General features: G+C 42.1%; 1 protein-coding gene across 1 annotated transcript in view; it reads left to right on the top strand.

Moving 5' to 3' along the window:
- Window positions 1–14,932, top strand: part of fras1 (Fraser extracellular matrix complex subunit 1) — a gene marked incomplete in the record, with an annotated part of 341,960 nt that overhangs the window by 173,097 nt on the left and 153,931 nt on the right. Inside the window, 3 exon segments of the mRNA XM_042220097.1 lie at window positions 48–215; window positions 11,649–11,789; window positions 13,818–13,964. Of these exon segments, the coding sequence (XP_042076031.1) occupies window positions 48–215; window positions 11,649–11,789; window positions 13,818–13,964 (456 nt within the window).

Raw genomic sequence — 14,932 nt, 5'->3', positions numbered from 1 at the left:
CCAGAGTGTAACTGCCTCTCTGTGATGTTGTCTGTCCTCGCGCCCAGACTGTCATCCCTCCTGCCGTTCTTGTGTGGGACCCCTGGCCTCAGACTGCCTCGGCTGCCTCAAACCGGAGGAAGCTCTTCTTCCGCAATCGAGTCACCTTCAGCACAGCGTCTGCACAGCTGGGTGTCCCACGCGCAGCTTCCTGGATGACATGCAGACATGCAGAGGTGAGTGTATTAAATGTTTTATTTAGCTTCCTCTATAATTCAGGAGAGGCGGTACCTGCGAGGCCAGAAAGGATATTTCTGCTGCTGTGGGTCATGGTCGCTAATTAACACGCCAGCCATCGCTCACTTTGACTTTTGAAACAGATCAAATAGTCATTAGCACTAACTACGTTTAAGCCTGGTGAAAGCCGAAAAAAACAAATTGTAAAATCCACGAATCAAAGCCAAAGCTTAACTCTTTTTAACAACAAATCGTGCCCTTATTTGCATTAGTAGTAATGAAATATTTACTCTGAATCGACAGAATGTTAATGTGCAACTATTCAGATTTTCTAACTGAACAATTTGTTTTATAACACAGGATTTGACATCTTTTTAACAAATGTCACAGTTAGGGTGACAAGTAAACTGGATATTAAACATAAAATTCTAAAAGAAACAATTAGTTGCTTCATAAATAAGTAATGAGCAGAGCAATTAATCATGAAAATGTTAATTAGTTGAATCCTAAATATTGAATGAATTGTAGTTTTTGCTCTAACTTATTAAACAACCTGAAAGCTGGATTTATGCTCTGTTTATTCTGTGTACTGAACTGCTGGTTAGCGCTGGAAACATCCTGGCTTCATACATTTCTGATATCAGAACTGAGGAGTCTGTGTTTGAAATTCATGATCTGGCATTTGCACCTACTGTGTGAAGGGTAGGCCCTCCATGATGCAAGGCTTTTCCCTCCTTTACTCTAAAGGTCCCGTTGGTAGACTGTAGGTGCTGTTTGCAGCAATTTGCAGACCCACATCTACAAGTTGTAGCTGCCACTCTCAGAAATATACGGCAGTTGCTTAATTCTGTTTGTGTTCTTGTTGCTGCAGAGAAAACATACGCCATGATATGCAAAGAACTTCTTTGTAGTAAAGTGAAACAGACCCTTAAAAGCAAAGGTTGTTCTCCTTTGTGATTTTAAACCAATCCGCATTTTGAATACATGGATTCTGCCGTGGTGTTGGTGGTTTTCCTACAATCTATGTCTGTGTGGAACCTGAGAACTAAAGATAGGGGCATATAGCATGTCCTTTCAGCCATACTTAATGACCTTGTAGTACCATATCTCCCCTTTAGAGCACTTCGCTCTCGCACTGCAGGCTTACTTGTTGTTCCTAGAGCATTTAAAAGTAGAATGGGAGGCAGAGCCTTCAGTTTTCAGGCCCCTCATCTGTGGAACCAGCTTCCAGTTTGGATTCAGGAGACAGACACTATCTCTACTTTTAAGATTAGATTTAAAACTTGCTAAAGCATATAGTTAGGGCTGGATCAGGTGACCCTGAATCCTCCCTTAGTTACGCTGCAATAGGCATGGGGGATTCCCATGATGCATTGAGTTTTTCCTTTTCAGTCACCTTTCTCACTCACTCTGTGTTAATAGACCTCTCTGCTGAATCACACTTGTTATGAATCTCTGACTCTCTTCCACAGCATGTCTTTATCCCGTCTTCCTTCTCTCACCCCAACCAATCACAGCAGATGGCCCCGCCCCTCCCTGAGCCTGGTTCTGACGGAGGTTTCTTCCTGTTAAAAGGGAGTTTTTCCTTCCTGCTGTCACATAATCCATCCTCATAGAAGATTGTTGGAATTTTGTCTAATAATGTTAGATTTTTACCTTAGAGTGGCGGCTGTTGTTGTGGTTTGCCCCGTATAAATAAAATTGGATTGAACTGAATAGAATTTTAGATTTAAAGGATTGTGTACATTTGTATCTTTTTCTGTTTCCCACAATAAGTGAATCCAATGTTTTACACTTCTGAAAATCAGACACTTGATCCAAGTGTAACTGTTGGTGTTTTGGCTTAACACTGAAAAGTCTTTCAAAGGTTTTTCCCTTAATTTGAGCTTGAAATGAATTAAGACTTGTGTAAGCATGTGTGGAATTTGTAGGTGTGCGTGTAGATGGCTGGTTTTTTTCCAGTGTGAAATTGTGCGTGTAATGGACTAATTTTTAAGATGGGATTAAGGTTTGAAGGGGAAGTCGAGTCAAGTGAGAATAATTATCACCTACCTACCAACAGACTGTCCTTCCCAGAATGCTACGAGGATTTTTTTTTTTTTTTTCCAAATGTAAAGCAGGACAACAATGAAGAGACTGTAATTGATTTTATTTGCCTCCCTCGTATGTGCTGTGCTCTGAAATATGTCCTGTTAACAACAATCAGCCCTTTGCTATCTTCTTACTCAGTCCTTCAGTCCTTGTGCCCGCTGACCATACTGCATTCAGTAGCTGGCAGGGAGTCGGGTATTTGTTCTCGGTGCCTGTCACACAGGCAGATCTTTTGCCAACAATGCTGTTTCTTTGGTTCAGCTCTACTTTCTCTTCAGCTCACTTTTCATCTGCTGGAGCTGCTTTCACCTTTGAATGGGGTAAAACACACAGTGTGGTTTTATAGCTGCTGCTTACATAAAGGTGGGATTTTAACTACTTGCGTGACACAGAGAGGCTTTGTGAGCGCGTCAGTAGGAATGGTTTTGCTTTAGAAGCAAAACATTGATGGGATCTGCTTAAAGCTAGTCGACTTTTCCATTTTAAAGCCTACAGCACCATTTGAACACATTTTCTATTGATGTATGTATTGTGTTTTTCCCCCTTTTAGTCCTGATTTATACTAATTGTTATATGAGAACAATTAGTTTTCAACCTGTGGTTTGCTAATTCACCATCTTGGTTTTTGTGGATCCGGATGTTTAAATGAGAAGTGTGCTAAGTCATCAGCAACCTCTAACCATCTTTTAGCTCCATAAATAGCACAGATGTTGTCTGATGACTCAAACCCACTACTCCCACTGGTAGTAGCTTTGATCGCTTTGTACTCTGAGCTGATATTTGTTTGGTTGATAGTTGGATTTACCTGCTACAACCTCTCAAATTTGATTGGTTGACACTACTGGGGCTCCAAAGGCAAACCGGAGGGCCTCAACTATCAAACACACTACACTACTCAACATTTACAGATATCTCTCCAGAGAAGATCTTATCTCAGAGGTGTGCTGACACCTTTAGATGTTTTCAGGAGACGTCTAGTCTGGCCTGCTTGTTCTTGAGTGTTTGCCCTTTGCTGTAAATTCTCATGAAGTTGTCTTGATAGTGACATGCATACCTTTGTTGCATTAGATATTAAGTCATTAAGCCATTAAATCCTAACCAAGTAAATCATTCTGAGATCATCCACTTAGTTATCTTCTGTGGTCTTTCAGGCATTTTGGTGTTGCTCAGCTCACCAATGGCATTCCTCCTTATTAAGACTGTATGGGATTCATATTTTGTCTCTCAGACACCAAATGTGATTTCAATACTTTGAATCAAGTTAATTTGTCATCAAATAATGAGGGAGCAGTCCCCACCTGGCCGTGAAACTGCTCATCAGTGATCGTCCAATTGCTATTGAGCCTCTGAGAAAGGAGGACTATGTCTAAAAGTGGTTTATGGTTAACAGTTAATGCAATATTTTTATTAAACCTGTTGAATCACAGCAGCACTCAGATGTTGAATGTTTGATTTAAATTCCACTGCGGTGTAAAGAGGCAACATCAAACCCTGTCATTGTCCAAATATTCATTCATGGACTGACACATGAGAATGTGGAGCGCCCCTCAAATACTTCACTGATGAAGAACAAAATGTTATCTAATGAATATTTCAGCAGTAAGTGAGAAGTGATGAAGCGATGAGTGCTTTTATGAACCGCTTTCTTCTTTACTTATTCAGGTTTGCAGAGATTTTATTTGGACTGATGTGAACAGTCAGCACATCGCTGAAGGAAATGAAAATGCAGAGCTTTACCGCTATATTCACAACTGAAGTACACTGTTGCTTCTGGCCGAAACTTCCAACTTCCAAGCAGTTTGTGGAGACGAGCCACACGAGACAACCGAGCGCAGAAAACGAGGCAAGCTCTTGGATTGTTGGGATTTCCCACAGTGCCGCGGATAAATCCTCGTCTGTTTACAGCAGCTCAACAGCTGTGTTTCAAAGCGTGAGTGCAGTTCAGTGAGCACGTCAATTACAGGCTGCTCTGAGGAATGTCTTCATAGTTTCCTGTTAGCTGAAGTTCCCCTCGCAGCTCGGAAACACTGTAATTTGTTGCTCACGTTGTTAATACTTTTCCTGTGTGGTTTCTTACATTAGGCCAGTTAATGAATATAAGCGAGGCAAAAAGCACTGTTGGTTTGCTGCTACAAATGGACACAGTTCTTAAACTCGAGTTTGCATTAAAGTGATGAAATGAGTCAAAAGTTAGCTCTCGTGCTTCTTAAGCTTAAGTAAGGGGCGTTTTGGACCTGTGGGCTCGAACAACCTGAATAAAAAGAAAGAAAAATCCTCATTTTGCGTCACGCTTGAACACTCTGCAAATATATCCTTGCACTCACTTTGCTTTTAGGGATGTTAAGCCAAAAGCCATTTAAGTAATAGCTTGATTTGTCTCCTCACGACAATTTGTTTTTAAGTTCAGGCAGCCAAGAAAATTTTGTTTACTTTACCTGGAATTGAATAGCCCTTAGCAGTATTGAATTTCCTTAATCATCCTGGGGGGCACAATTACAAATCAATGAGTGGGATTGGAGTGTCCTCTAACGCTCATTCGTCTCTGTGATCACTTGGGACCGACACTAAACCGATGTAGACTCTAAAGTGGTTTTAAGAAACGTGTCTGAAGCTATTGTCACTAAATGGAAGTTCAGTTAGTAGCAAGACGTGCATGTATACACACAGTTAACAGAAGGCACGGCAGCCATGACACCACCAGTGTTTGCAGCTGTTTTAAAAACAGTGAAATCAGCACCTGGATGAGTCTTTTTCCTTTAATCTTGTGGAAGACGTGGTGTGGATGTAAAATAGCAGAAAATATTTAAAAGTATCAAAGTTAAAAGGTTGCTGTAACTTTGCAGAGGGTAGACCAGTTATTTCTGACGCTCCAGCCTGTTATCTTCGTCGGTTCCTCTCTATTTCTGAACAAATACACTCTCTGACCGCTTTAATAGGTACGTTCAACTGCTTGTAGACCCAAATGTCTAATCAGCCGATCACGTGGCAGTAACTCCCTGCATTTAGGCGTGTAGCCACTGTCTCATTGTCAATGTGATCCACTGAAGTTAAAACTGGCCTCCGCAGTCATCAGACCTCAGTTCAGCAGAGAACCTTTGAGATAAGGCGAAATGGCAGATTCATATCATGGATGTGCAGCCGACACATCTGTGTTCACGTGGACCAAAATCTCTGAGAAATGTGCAGCTCAGTACAAATGAGGTGTAGCTGGTGAGTGTGCATACCACTCCCCAGAGGGTGTAGCATTTGTGGCCCCTTAAATTTTTACTCCATTGCAAAATTGTTATTGTGAGTAGATTTTAGCTGAGGTTAGAATTTAATAGTTTCTAGTGCCTAACGAGCAAAAGGAAGTCTAAACACAAACCAAGTGAGGAAGTGGAAAACACAAATGATATCTGACTTACTACCTGTGACTGACACAGGTGTCCATCATTAGCTGATGTGCCAGTTTAAAGAAAAATGTGTGGGAATCTGCAAATGGTTTTATTTGGCACACCTTCCTGTCCCCAGGATAAGTGTGAGTGCATGATACTGTCTGCTGTTCTGCTTAGATCTGATTCTCCTGACATTGTCCATAGTCCATTTGTGAAAATGACTGATTAAATCAAAAAGCACACTAAGTAGTAGAGCTGCTAACTTGGCTCTATAGACTCAAGTTGCAAACACAATGTTAAGCTCCATAAAGTAAAGTGGTGGTATAACTGGAACAAATTCTACTTGCAAAACACATGAAGGCAAAGCAGTCTAAGTGATCTGAATGCAAAGTGAATTTCAGACGCGGTGCGATTACACATAAAGTCAATAGAAAGACTGGATGCAAATTCTCTGATGGCAGCACAAACTGAGAGGAGAGACGTGCCTGCGTGTGCTGGAAATGTTTCAGCCTGAATCGACCTCAGAAATGATGGCAGAGGGAAATGGAGAGAGACGTGGAAATGATGGCGAGTCACAGAGTCTCTGGTGAGTTCAGGCATCAGTGAGGCTGAACCGATCACAAAAAACACGCCCGCCCGCACTCTTCACAAAGCATGTTCAATTAGGTGTTATTGACCACGATGAAGGCTGCAGGTAGAAAGTGTAGATCTCACAACTTTCTTTTTATTGTACGCATGTTGTTCCTCTCTTTGCTGATTTTTGTGTGTGGGGGAAAATATATATTTAAGCCACATTAATTAAATATTGGATTTCTACGTTACCTGCTGACATATGAGAAAATGACAGTTTTTCTTGTTATACAGAAAACTTGTATTTGAAGTCAGCAGAGTTATTGTGTCTATTGTGTGGGTGCCAGGTTCACACTAAGCCTCCTTTTGTCAGATGAACACAAATTCAGCTGAAGATCAATTCAATAAATGGCACGTCATTTAAGCTCTATTCACAGTAATATGTAAAGGAGTCGCTCCTCTCTGCCTCCATTCTCACTAACAAAGGTTTCCCTCAGTGGAGTGTCAGTGGGTTCAGTCGTACGGCTGGGAACAATACATGCTGTTGTACAAGTTTCTGTGTGTGTGTGAGTGTGTGTGAGTGTGGCGCTCTGACAGATAACCAGACCTCCCCCGTACCTACTGTCCTTAAAGGAGGCTGGGGCCTGTGAGCCATCAGACGTCTGAGAGTAAATTCCAGGTTGTAAATCCCCACGTTCTCCATTCAGTGCAGACAGAGACAGTTTGTGTGTAGGAGGCTTAACGCTGCTCGGTGTGCAGGTTGAGGCGCAGCACACCGTGACACACGAGGAGAGTTAGCGCGCGCCTAACATGTGCTGGAATAACTTTGACCGTGTTTGACTTTAACTGTCGCAGTTATTGATTGAAATACCATTAAGCTGCAAGATATGCAGCTGAAAAAATTGGCAGATGGTCATATGTATGCTAATGTTTTCTATTTGGACTGCGCTACAAGGCTGGGCTGAAATTCTGAGATGTGTTTTTATGACATATGATATTCAGCTCGGGGCTACTTTCCATCATTAAGATTAAAGGTGTTTGTCACCTCATTACTCCAGACCACGACGTAGCTGTAGCTCTGTGTAGGCTTTGCTGTCGAAACATGTTCAACCATAACCAATAAAGACACGTTTCCGCTGGTGCATCAAGGCACCAGAGCCAAAAGACACAGGCAACATCTGACGCCAACTAGTGTAAAAGCACATTATTCCAGTCCTAATACATACTCCCCATGGTTCCCAGCTCTCTTTGGGAACCTAACTGAAAGTGTTAGGCATTCTACCAGAGTCATTTAGGTGTGCAAAGACATAAACGCACAGATAGGCTTCTGAATTTTTTCTTATAGGGTGATTATTGGCCCCAATGATCACAGCTATCCTCCACTGCAACACTGCAGCACATGACCAGAATGAAAACTGCGAGGGGGAAAATTTGATTGATGGAAACCTGATGTTTGACATAACCAGCTTAACAAATAAACATTTTCTGCACTTTAATTGGGCGGATTAAACAGCTTACATGTCATTCATATCAATGAAACCTGTTCAGGAGCACAGTTTCCTATAATTTTTTCCCTGATGTATTTGTAACTCGGCTCTTGCAGCAGTTGTTGTTGCCATTTCCTCCAAATTGCTCCTCATAGAAATGGGCTGATTCCGAGCATCCCATAACGCAGCGGAATCAATATGAGTGACACCTTAGACACTTCCGAGGAATGAGATATAACCATCCACCTGTGTTTCTGCGGCACATGCTGCCGCACTTATGAAATGATAAGCTCTGTACTGTACCAGGAGAATCATTTATGGAAAGCATTAAGGAGCGCTCACACCCCCAAACTAAATCACAATCTCATCGACTGCGCCCACCTCGAATTATGACCCTATCAGCACAAAACAAAGTAATGAATGTGATTCTCTGAGCTCGTGCACCAGATAATGTGTGATGAGAACGCCTGCGCACATGAATTCGGCTACTACAGGAATCAATATGCGCTCTCCTTCCTGGAACAAATTAGATATCCAAGCTGCAATAAAAGAGCGAGAGGCGTCCTATCACTCTTATTCACTCCCCGTATTAATGACATAAGTTTGACAGCAGGCCTGCTTAATCTGCCTCTGAGTCTGCGTTTGTTTTTGGACCGTTGATGTGAAGATTTCTGGGTAGCTTGTGATTGGCAAGATGAGCTGATTTTGATTTATTTATTTATTTGTCATGTGTTTTTGCATGTTGTTGGATGAATAAGCGCATTTGTGGGTGGTAAACTCGATCATAAACATATTGGATGTCGTCTCATCTCTTCTACCAATTAAGCTGCCATAGTTGACGAGGAAGAACAAGAGGGATTACGGGTGGGCGGCAGGGAGACGGTGGGCGATGATGGGATGTCAGACTGACAATTTCGGCTGACAACCGTGTGACTTTAAAAGTCCTTGCTCTGACACTGAGATGGTCCCACAGGGTAAATGTTTTTGCGCGTGTACACACACACACACAGACTCACAGTAGTGTTGGCTCAGGTAGAGCTACCTGCCAGTGCTGTCATGCAGTGTGTACACAAGACCCGGATGCAGCTGACAGCCCTCTGAAAGAATCCAAAGAGAAGTAATTATAAACACACATAGTCCAGTGTAAATATACTAAAAAAACAAGACCGGTAGTGCACACACACACACAGGCACGCACGCACACACCTGGTGCTGCTAGCCAGTTGATGACAGGCCTTTTGTCTTTCATTCGAACCCCCGCCAGCAGCATGAACCCCTCTCAGCTGCCAGAGCTGATAGCATTGCTCAGCTATTTGTCTTCATGGTGCCAAAGCAGACATCAAAGGCTGCACAAAATGCCTGTTTCAGGGCAGCTGCTGTGTTGGGTGATCAGTGTGGGGGCATGTAAGTGAAGGCTAAATAAACTAGGAAGTGCATATATATAGAAAAGCAGGGTAATCTGCATATGGAGCTACATTTAACAATGTAAAGTTGCATTAGGCAGCACTTTTGGTCAAATCAAATGAGGCTGCTCACCAGCAGAGGCCCAAAAATGTCTTATTAGAAGTAGTATTAGTGGTAGTTTTTTGAGTTTTTTTAGAAGAAAGTTTATCATGGATTGTCTTATTTGTCTTTATTCGTAAAAAGTATCTAGTTTTCCCTTAACTTTTGATCAGTTCCAAAATTTCCCTTTGCTGAGTTTAGTGTCATTTATTTTGCTGTAACTTTTAGGCCTTTAAAATGTACTTTTTTAAGCTCTGCCCTACTGTATGCAGTAAAAAAAGATCTATAAATAAAACAAATAAGCAAAGTGGATCCAACAAGTCTTCCAACTATTTGTTCTTAGTGTTATTTAAGTCCATAAAGTCATTAAATTCTACCCAGTTTAATTTAATATAAAATACACCAGTTGATTGCAGCAGTCACCTCAGGGTGCAACAATATTGAAGAGAGAAACCCAATAACCATGACAGTTCCTTGTGGGCAGCACTTGATAATGATGGGAAAGAACAGAAACCTGCAGAACCGGGCTCAGGAGAGGGGCATCTATGTTCCATGACCGGAGAAGAGTGAAAAGAGGGAAGTGGAGAAGAAATAATCATGGCATCATCATCATGGCGATCACCCAGTAGCCTGGGCCTATCACAGCTTAACTAAAGTTGTGTCTACACAGGAAGCCACTAGCAGTGATTTGGCGACCAGAGGCTAGCAATTCAGTGACTGCAGGTGAAATTACAGCTGTCTCTGTGAAAAAGACAGTGTGAAATCCTCAGTTAAACGGGGCTTAAATGTAAGGCAAGCAATGGAAGTGACCATTCATCAGACTATAGGATACGGTTAATTGACAGATGACAGGATAGTAAATAATTAGAGGGTTGCTAAGCAACACAAACCTGGAATTTGCACCAGTAACCAGCCATCAGTGACAAACTGCAATGAACAATAATAATTTAAAATGTAACCTATGAGCAGCTCTCACAGATGTCTTTTCTGTGCAGGATCATCTGCTGATCCTTTTCTGTTCATCAGCAGTTTCTTAGTTGTAGTTCTCATTAATTAGTCCTTCGTTTAGAAGCCGAGATACCGTGACGGCTTTAAAAAGTTCACCTATAATTTATGCAGTTTAAAATCTTCTGTTTGTTTTGATCTCAGCAGTCCAAATTAAACAGTGGAGCATGTTATAGATTTGCATCTTGGTTGGCGTGTGTCCGCCTTGGAGGAGGCTCTCTGGGCTGGCACTGACTCTGGTGATAATGCGTAACTTCTGATTGGGGAATCTGGCTGCTGGCCTTATCTGAGTGTTACATTACTTCTGGCTGATGGAGCTGACTAAAAGCTCCTGAGAATCAGATTACTGCATGCCAGCAGGGAAGGACCAAGGTACAGTAAAGTGGCAGTAAAATAGCAGGAACAGAGGTGGAAATTGAATTCAGTTCAGACACAGTCAAATGGGCTGTGTTTCTTTTTTACTGTATAACTTTACAGGAATAGGAGTCTCTGTCTTAGTGTACCCTGACTCTTGCCTCTTTGTCAGCATGCTTCAGTTCTACGTGACCCTGAGAAGGATGAGCAGTTAAGAAACAGGACTCAGTTTTAAGTTGCATTAATGCATGACTCATAAATAAGTGGCTGTATATAAACTGTGTACAAACAAATGCACTTCCCTCAACCTGGTTTAGTACTTCAAATTACTACCTGTGTCATTTGAAGACACTTGTAAAGTTTTCTGGTTCATGTATTTTCTTTTCTTTTAGTTTTAAAATTATCAGCAGAACTTAGTGATCTGCCTTCAGGACTCTTTTGCCTACATATCCTGTACAGTACTGTGATGTTGCAGTTCGGTACATAGGGTATGTAGTTTAAAACTGTAATAATATGCCTGCTAGAACAGCTTGTATAAACTAAGTTGGGGGGTTCTAAACTTGACTTGACTTGAAGGTTAAGAAGCATACAACAGCAGATACCAACTATATTCATCAAGCAAGCTGAGGTAACGCTTCACTGTAACGTAGCTACTGTACGAATTTAGCAAAAACTGCTTTGCGACGTTAGCAGAGAGGATCGGTTGAAAACTGTAAGCTGGGCAATTTATAAAGTTAGTCCCAGAAGTTTACATAAGGAACTCCAGTCGTTCCTTGGATACTGTTTGGCTCCAGCTTGTGATAAAGTTTTTCTTGAGATTTAGTTATTGTGACAATAGCAAAATCTCAAAAGTTGGTCCATCTCCTTTTAATTCAACTCCCAAAACCCATTTCTAGAACAAAAGTGCCATCCACTCATCTTTTCATTTTTCTGTTGTGGCTGTGCTAGTGAAGAAGGCACAGCTGGGGATTGAGCCTCCTCCTCTCTTTCTCCTTTATACTTCTTTTTTTCATGGTGACCATGTCGCTGCTCTTCGTGTCCTCTTCAGAGTGTCATCCCTCCTGCTGGCAGTGTGCTGGGCCATCTGCAGACAACTGTACGTCCTGTCCCTCCCCGTCCAGCCTGTACGAGGGCCGCTGTGTCCCCACATGCCCACAAGGCTTCCTTATTCAGGACAACCAATGCCAAGGTGAGAGCACGTACACACACACATATCTGCTTTTGTACTCTTGAGTCACACTCAGTGTCATAGTGTTGCTTAGCCTAAATTCTAACCTTAACAGTAAAACACACAAAAAAAGTATTTTCTTTGCAAAAATGGTCTCGAGGTTAACTGCTCCTTAAAAAAGGAAGTGAAACGATGGCAAACGTGTGGCAAATCCGTCTTTGTTCTAGGCCTTTATTCTTGATTCACTCACCTGTTTCATGATTTCCTTTATTTGCCGGTGTTTAAAACCCGAGACTGAGAAAAGAGATGGGTGCTGGTTCTCAGGACCACATCAACACAAGGCTAATAACTAGTGTTTTATTCAGTATGACCCAAAAAAAATTACTCTCTTTGCATTTGACCCATTCACTCAGTGAAGCAGTGGGCAGCCACTAAGCAGGCACACCGGGGAGCAGTGTACAGGGACGGTACCTTGCTCAGGGGTACCCGTTCAGTGGATTCGAACCCCCGACCTTCCGATCATGGGGTGACAATTCCACCTACTCAGCTATCCCTGCCCCAAAGGCACTGCTAGGATTCAAACCCAAGATCTCCAGTTTACTAGACAGGTGCTTTAACCAACTAAGCCACAGCACCACCGAAGCACAGGATCAAAGATTTATACAGCTAATAAGTTGTGATGGTTTTGCCTGTAAAGCCGAACTGGCAAGACTTACAGACGTGAAAGAATAAAATAAAAAATTCATCATTTTTATCTTACATACACAGATTTATTTGGTTTTGGTAAATATCCCGTAAGTATCCTATAAATATCCTAGCTGTGAAATGTATGCGAGTGCTACAGGTAACTGTGATTTGGATGCATGTAGCTGTCTTGCAGAGCGGTAATCAGAATTTATTACTATGTTTGTCCAAACTTTATATATCTGACCCATTAAATGACTCTCATTCCTCAGTGTGGCCCTTAGTGAACACATGTTAACCTTAGCTGGGCTCTTCTCCCCATCTATCCCCCGCCCCTCTGTGACTCGCCTACTTAATGAAAATCCATTTGCTCTAATCTCCAACTCATTACCTCAGCTCGGTGTATTGACTCTGACCTCATTTGAAACAAGATGACCCTTCCTATCTTCCATTTACCAGCTTTATTCTTTGGTCTTTTTTTAAATGTGCTAAATTTTATTGTTTATCTTGAAAAAAAACAACAAGAAAAAAACTTTTTGAAGACCTCAGTGGATCACATATTTAAACCTGGCTTCAGTAATTGACCGATGAAGATGGATACCAAGACAGTTAAGAAGAGCGATGCACTCACATCGTCTTGGATTACACAATAAATGGGCTCTGCTTGCTGACTTGGCCTTATCTCCTTCAGTACTGACTGGCTCATTAGAAAGTACCCAGAAGAAGGATTGTGTTTCAGTGTAGATGAGAATAAACGTTTGCTACAAGTGGCGTTGGTGACTTTTAATGTGAGGCAATAAGAACGCTGTGTGTTGCTTAAATGCACCAAATGACGTGTAATGTGAAAGTTGTGGCTCATAACGACAAAGCCAGAAAGCATTAGCATCAACTCTGCAGTGCTTTATTCCATCAGCTCTGTCTCCATCTCCTGAAGCCAGCTGTTTGTTAAAAGCCAACAAGAAATTAAGCTCTGACAAACCTGCTGTACACCATCCACCCTGCACCATGCATGAGGCAAAATTAAAGAGTGGCTAATGAACAACCTACAAACTGTATATCAAGGATACACACCCTGTACCTCGTGGCCGGTCTGACTGAGAGAAAAACGGAGGATATTGCCTGCTGAGCTGAGCCTGGCAGCGACCTGTCAGTCACAAAGTAGTTATGTCCCTGCTCTGCATGGCATCGTAACATAAGAAATGAACACTATGCAGTATGCAGGAAGACTCCAAACCAAAGACTTCATTGTTTTTAGTGTTCCAACAGCACTAACATGTCCAAGCAGTCCAGTTGAACTGTGGTGTTGTGAGTTTCCATGCGCATATGTAGTATGTCATCACCTGTCTTTGTCCCCCTCTCTCTCAGCGTGCCATCCCTCCTGCCAGACCTGCTCCGGTCCCTCCCAGGCCGACTGCATCGCCTGCCCCCCGCTGGTGTCCCTGCAGAGTGGCCACTGCAGGGCAAACTGCCAAGAGGGGCATTTCCTTAATGCCATCTCTGGAGAGTGCGTCAGTAAGTCAGACTGTGTGTAAATGTGTGTGAGAGAGAGTACGGATGGTTTAATGCTCATTTATATGCCATTTGCGCAAAGCTTTCATCAAACACGCTGTTTTTTCACTCCGAGTGGCACCCATGGGAGTAGAACTACCAACCTTGGCAGGGAGAGTCCCTTGCTCTGCCTGCTTAGCTTTGCATGATCACACATAGAGACATACCAATTCCTGCGTGTCTGAAGCTCCAGTAATCTGCATTATTCATCAGAAATGCCAGTCATCTTTGTAAAATAGATGCTCTTAGAGTTGGTTTCACTTTCTACTTCAGGGTTTTTCCTGGCTTAGCTTAAGACTTTAGCAGGGCGACTACACTCGTGAGTACATACAGTCAGGGCGATAGGTCTGTGTTGCATTACTGGGCAGAAATCTGTGCTTTTTAACGTTAATTACAATTATTTAGCTGAACAAAAATGTCCATTATTCTGAGTAAATGAAATCTCATTTTCCCATACTGAGTTTTTGGGTAGCCACCGAAAACTCCTCGATGAAGTACTTGTACTGTATTTCACTCTGCAGGCTTCTAGATAATTTATCTTCAATATCCACGGGAACAGTTGGACATAAAGCAGGTTTTGTCCTTTTTTTCCCAGAACACTTATTTCAGATCTAAACACCCTATTGAAATTCTTACATCAGTTGTTATCATTTTTATACACATCACCTGTAAGCAGTATCCTCTATCGACTCTCTACTAGGGACAGCAGGCAGTTAAAGTGTAAAGCATAAAGTGGATGGAGCCATGGTGGAGGTTTCACTCACATGACATCCACTTAAGGATCCAATAATTAGATTTCATCAGTCTGATCAAATCACAAAAGTTACATTAGGTGAAAATGGGACAATCTTGTTGTTGTCAGCTCAGTTAATATTATCCTAATTGTGTGTGTGAGGACACCCACTCACTGAGTAGTGCACGGTTAGTTTTCA

The sequence above is a fragment of the Haplochromis burtoni genome, unplaced genomic scaffold, assembly GCF_018398535.1.
Source record: "Haplochromis burtoni strain Fernald_Lab_line unplaced genomic scaffold, NCSU_Asbu1 Contig_43, whole genome shotgun sequence".
Lineage (NCBI taxonomy): Eukaryota > Metazoa > Chordata > Actinopteri > Cichliformes > Cichlidae > Haplochromis > Haplochromis burtoni.
This window is presented reverse-complemented; position numbering and strand designations above follow the sequence as displayed.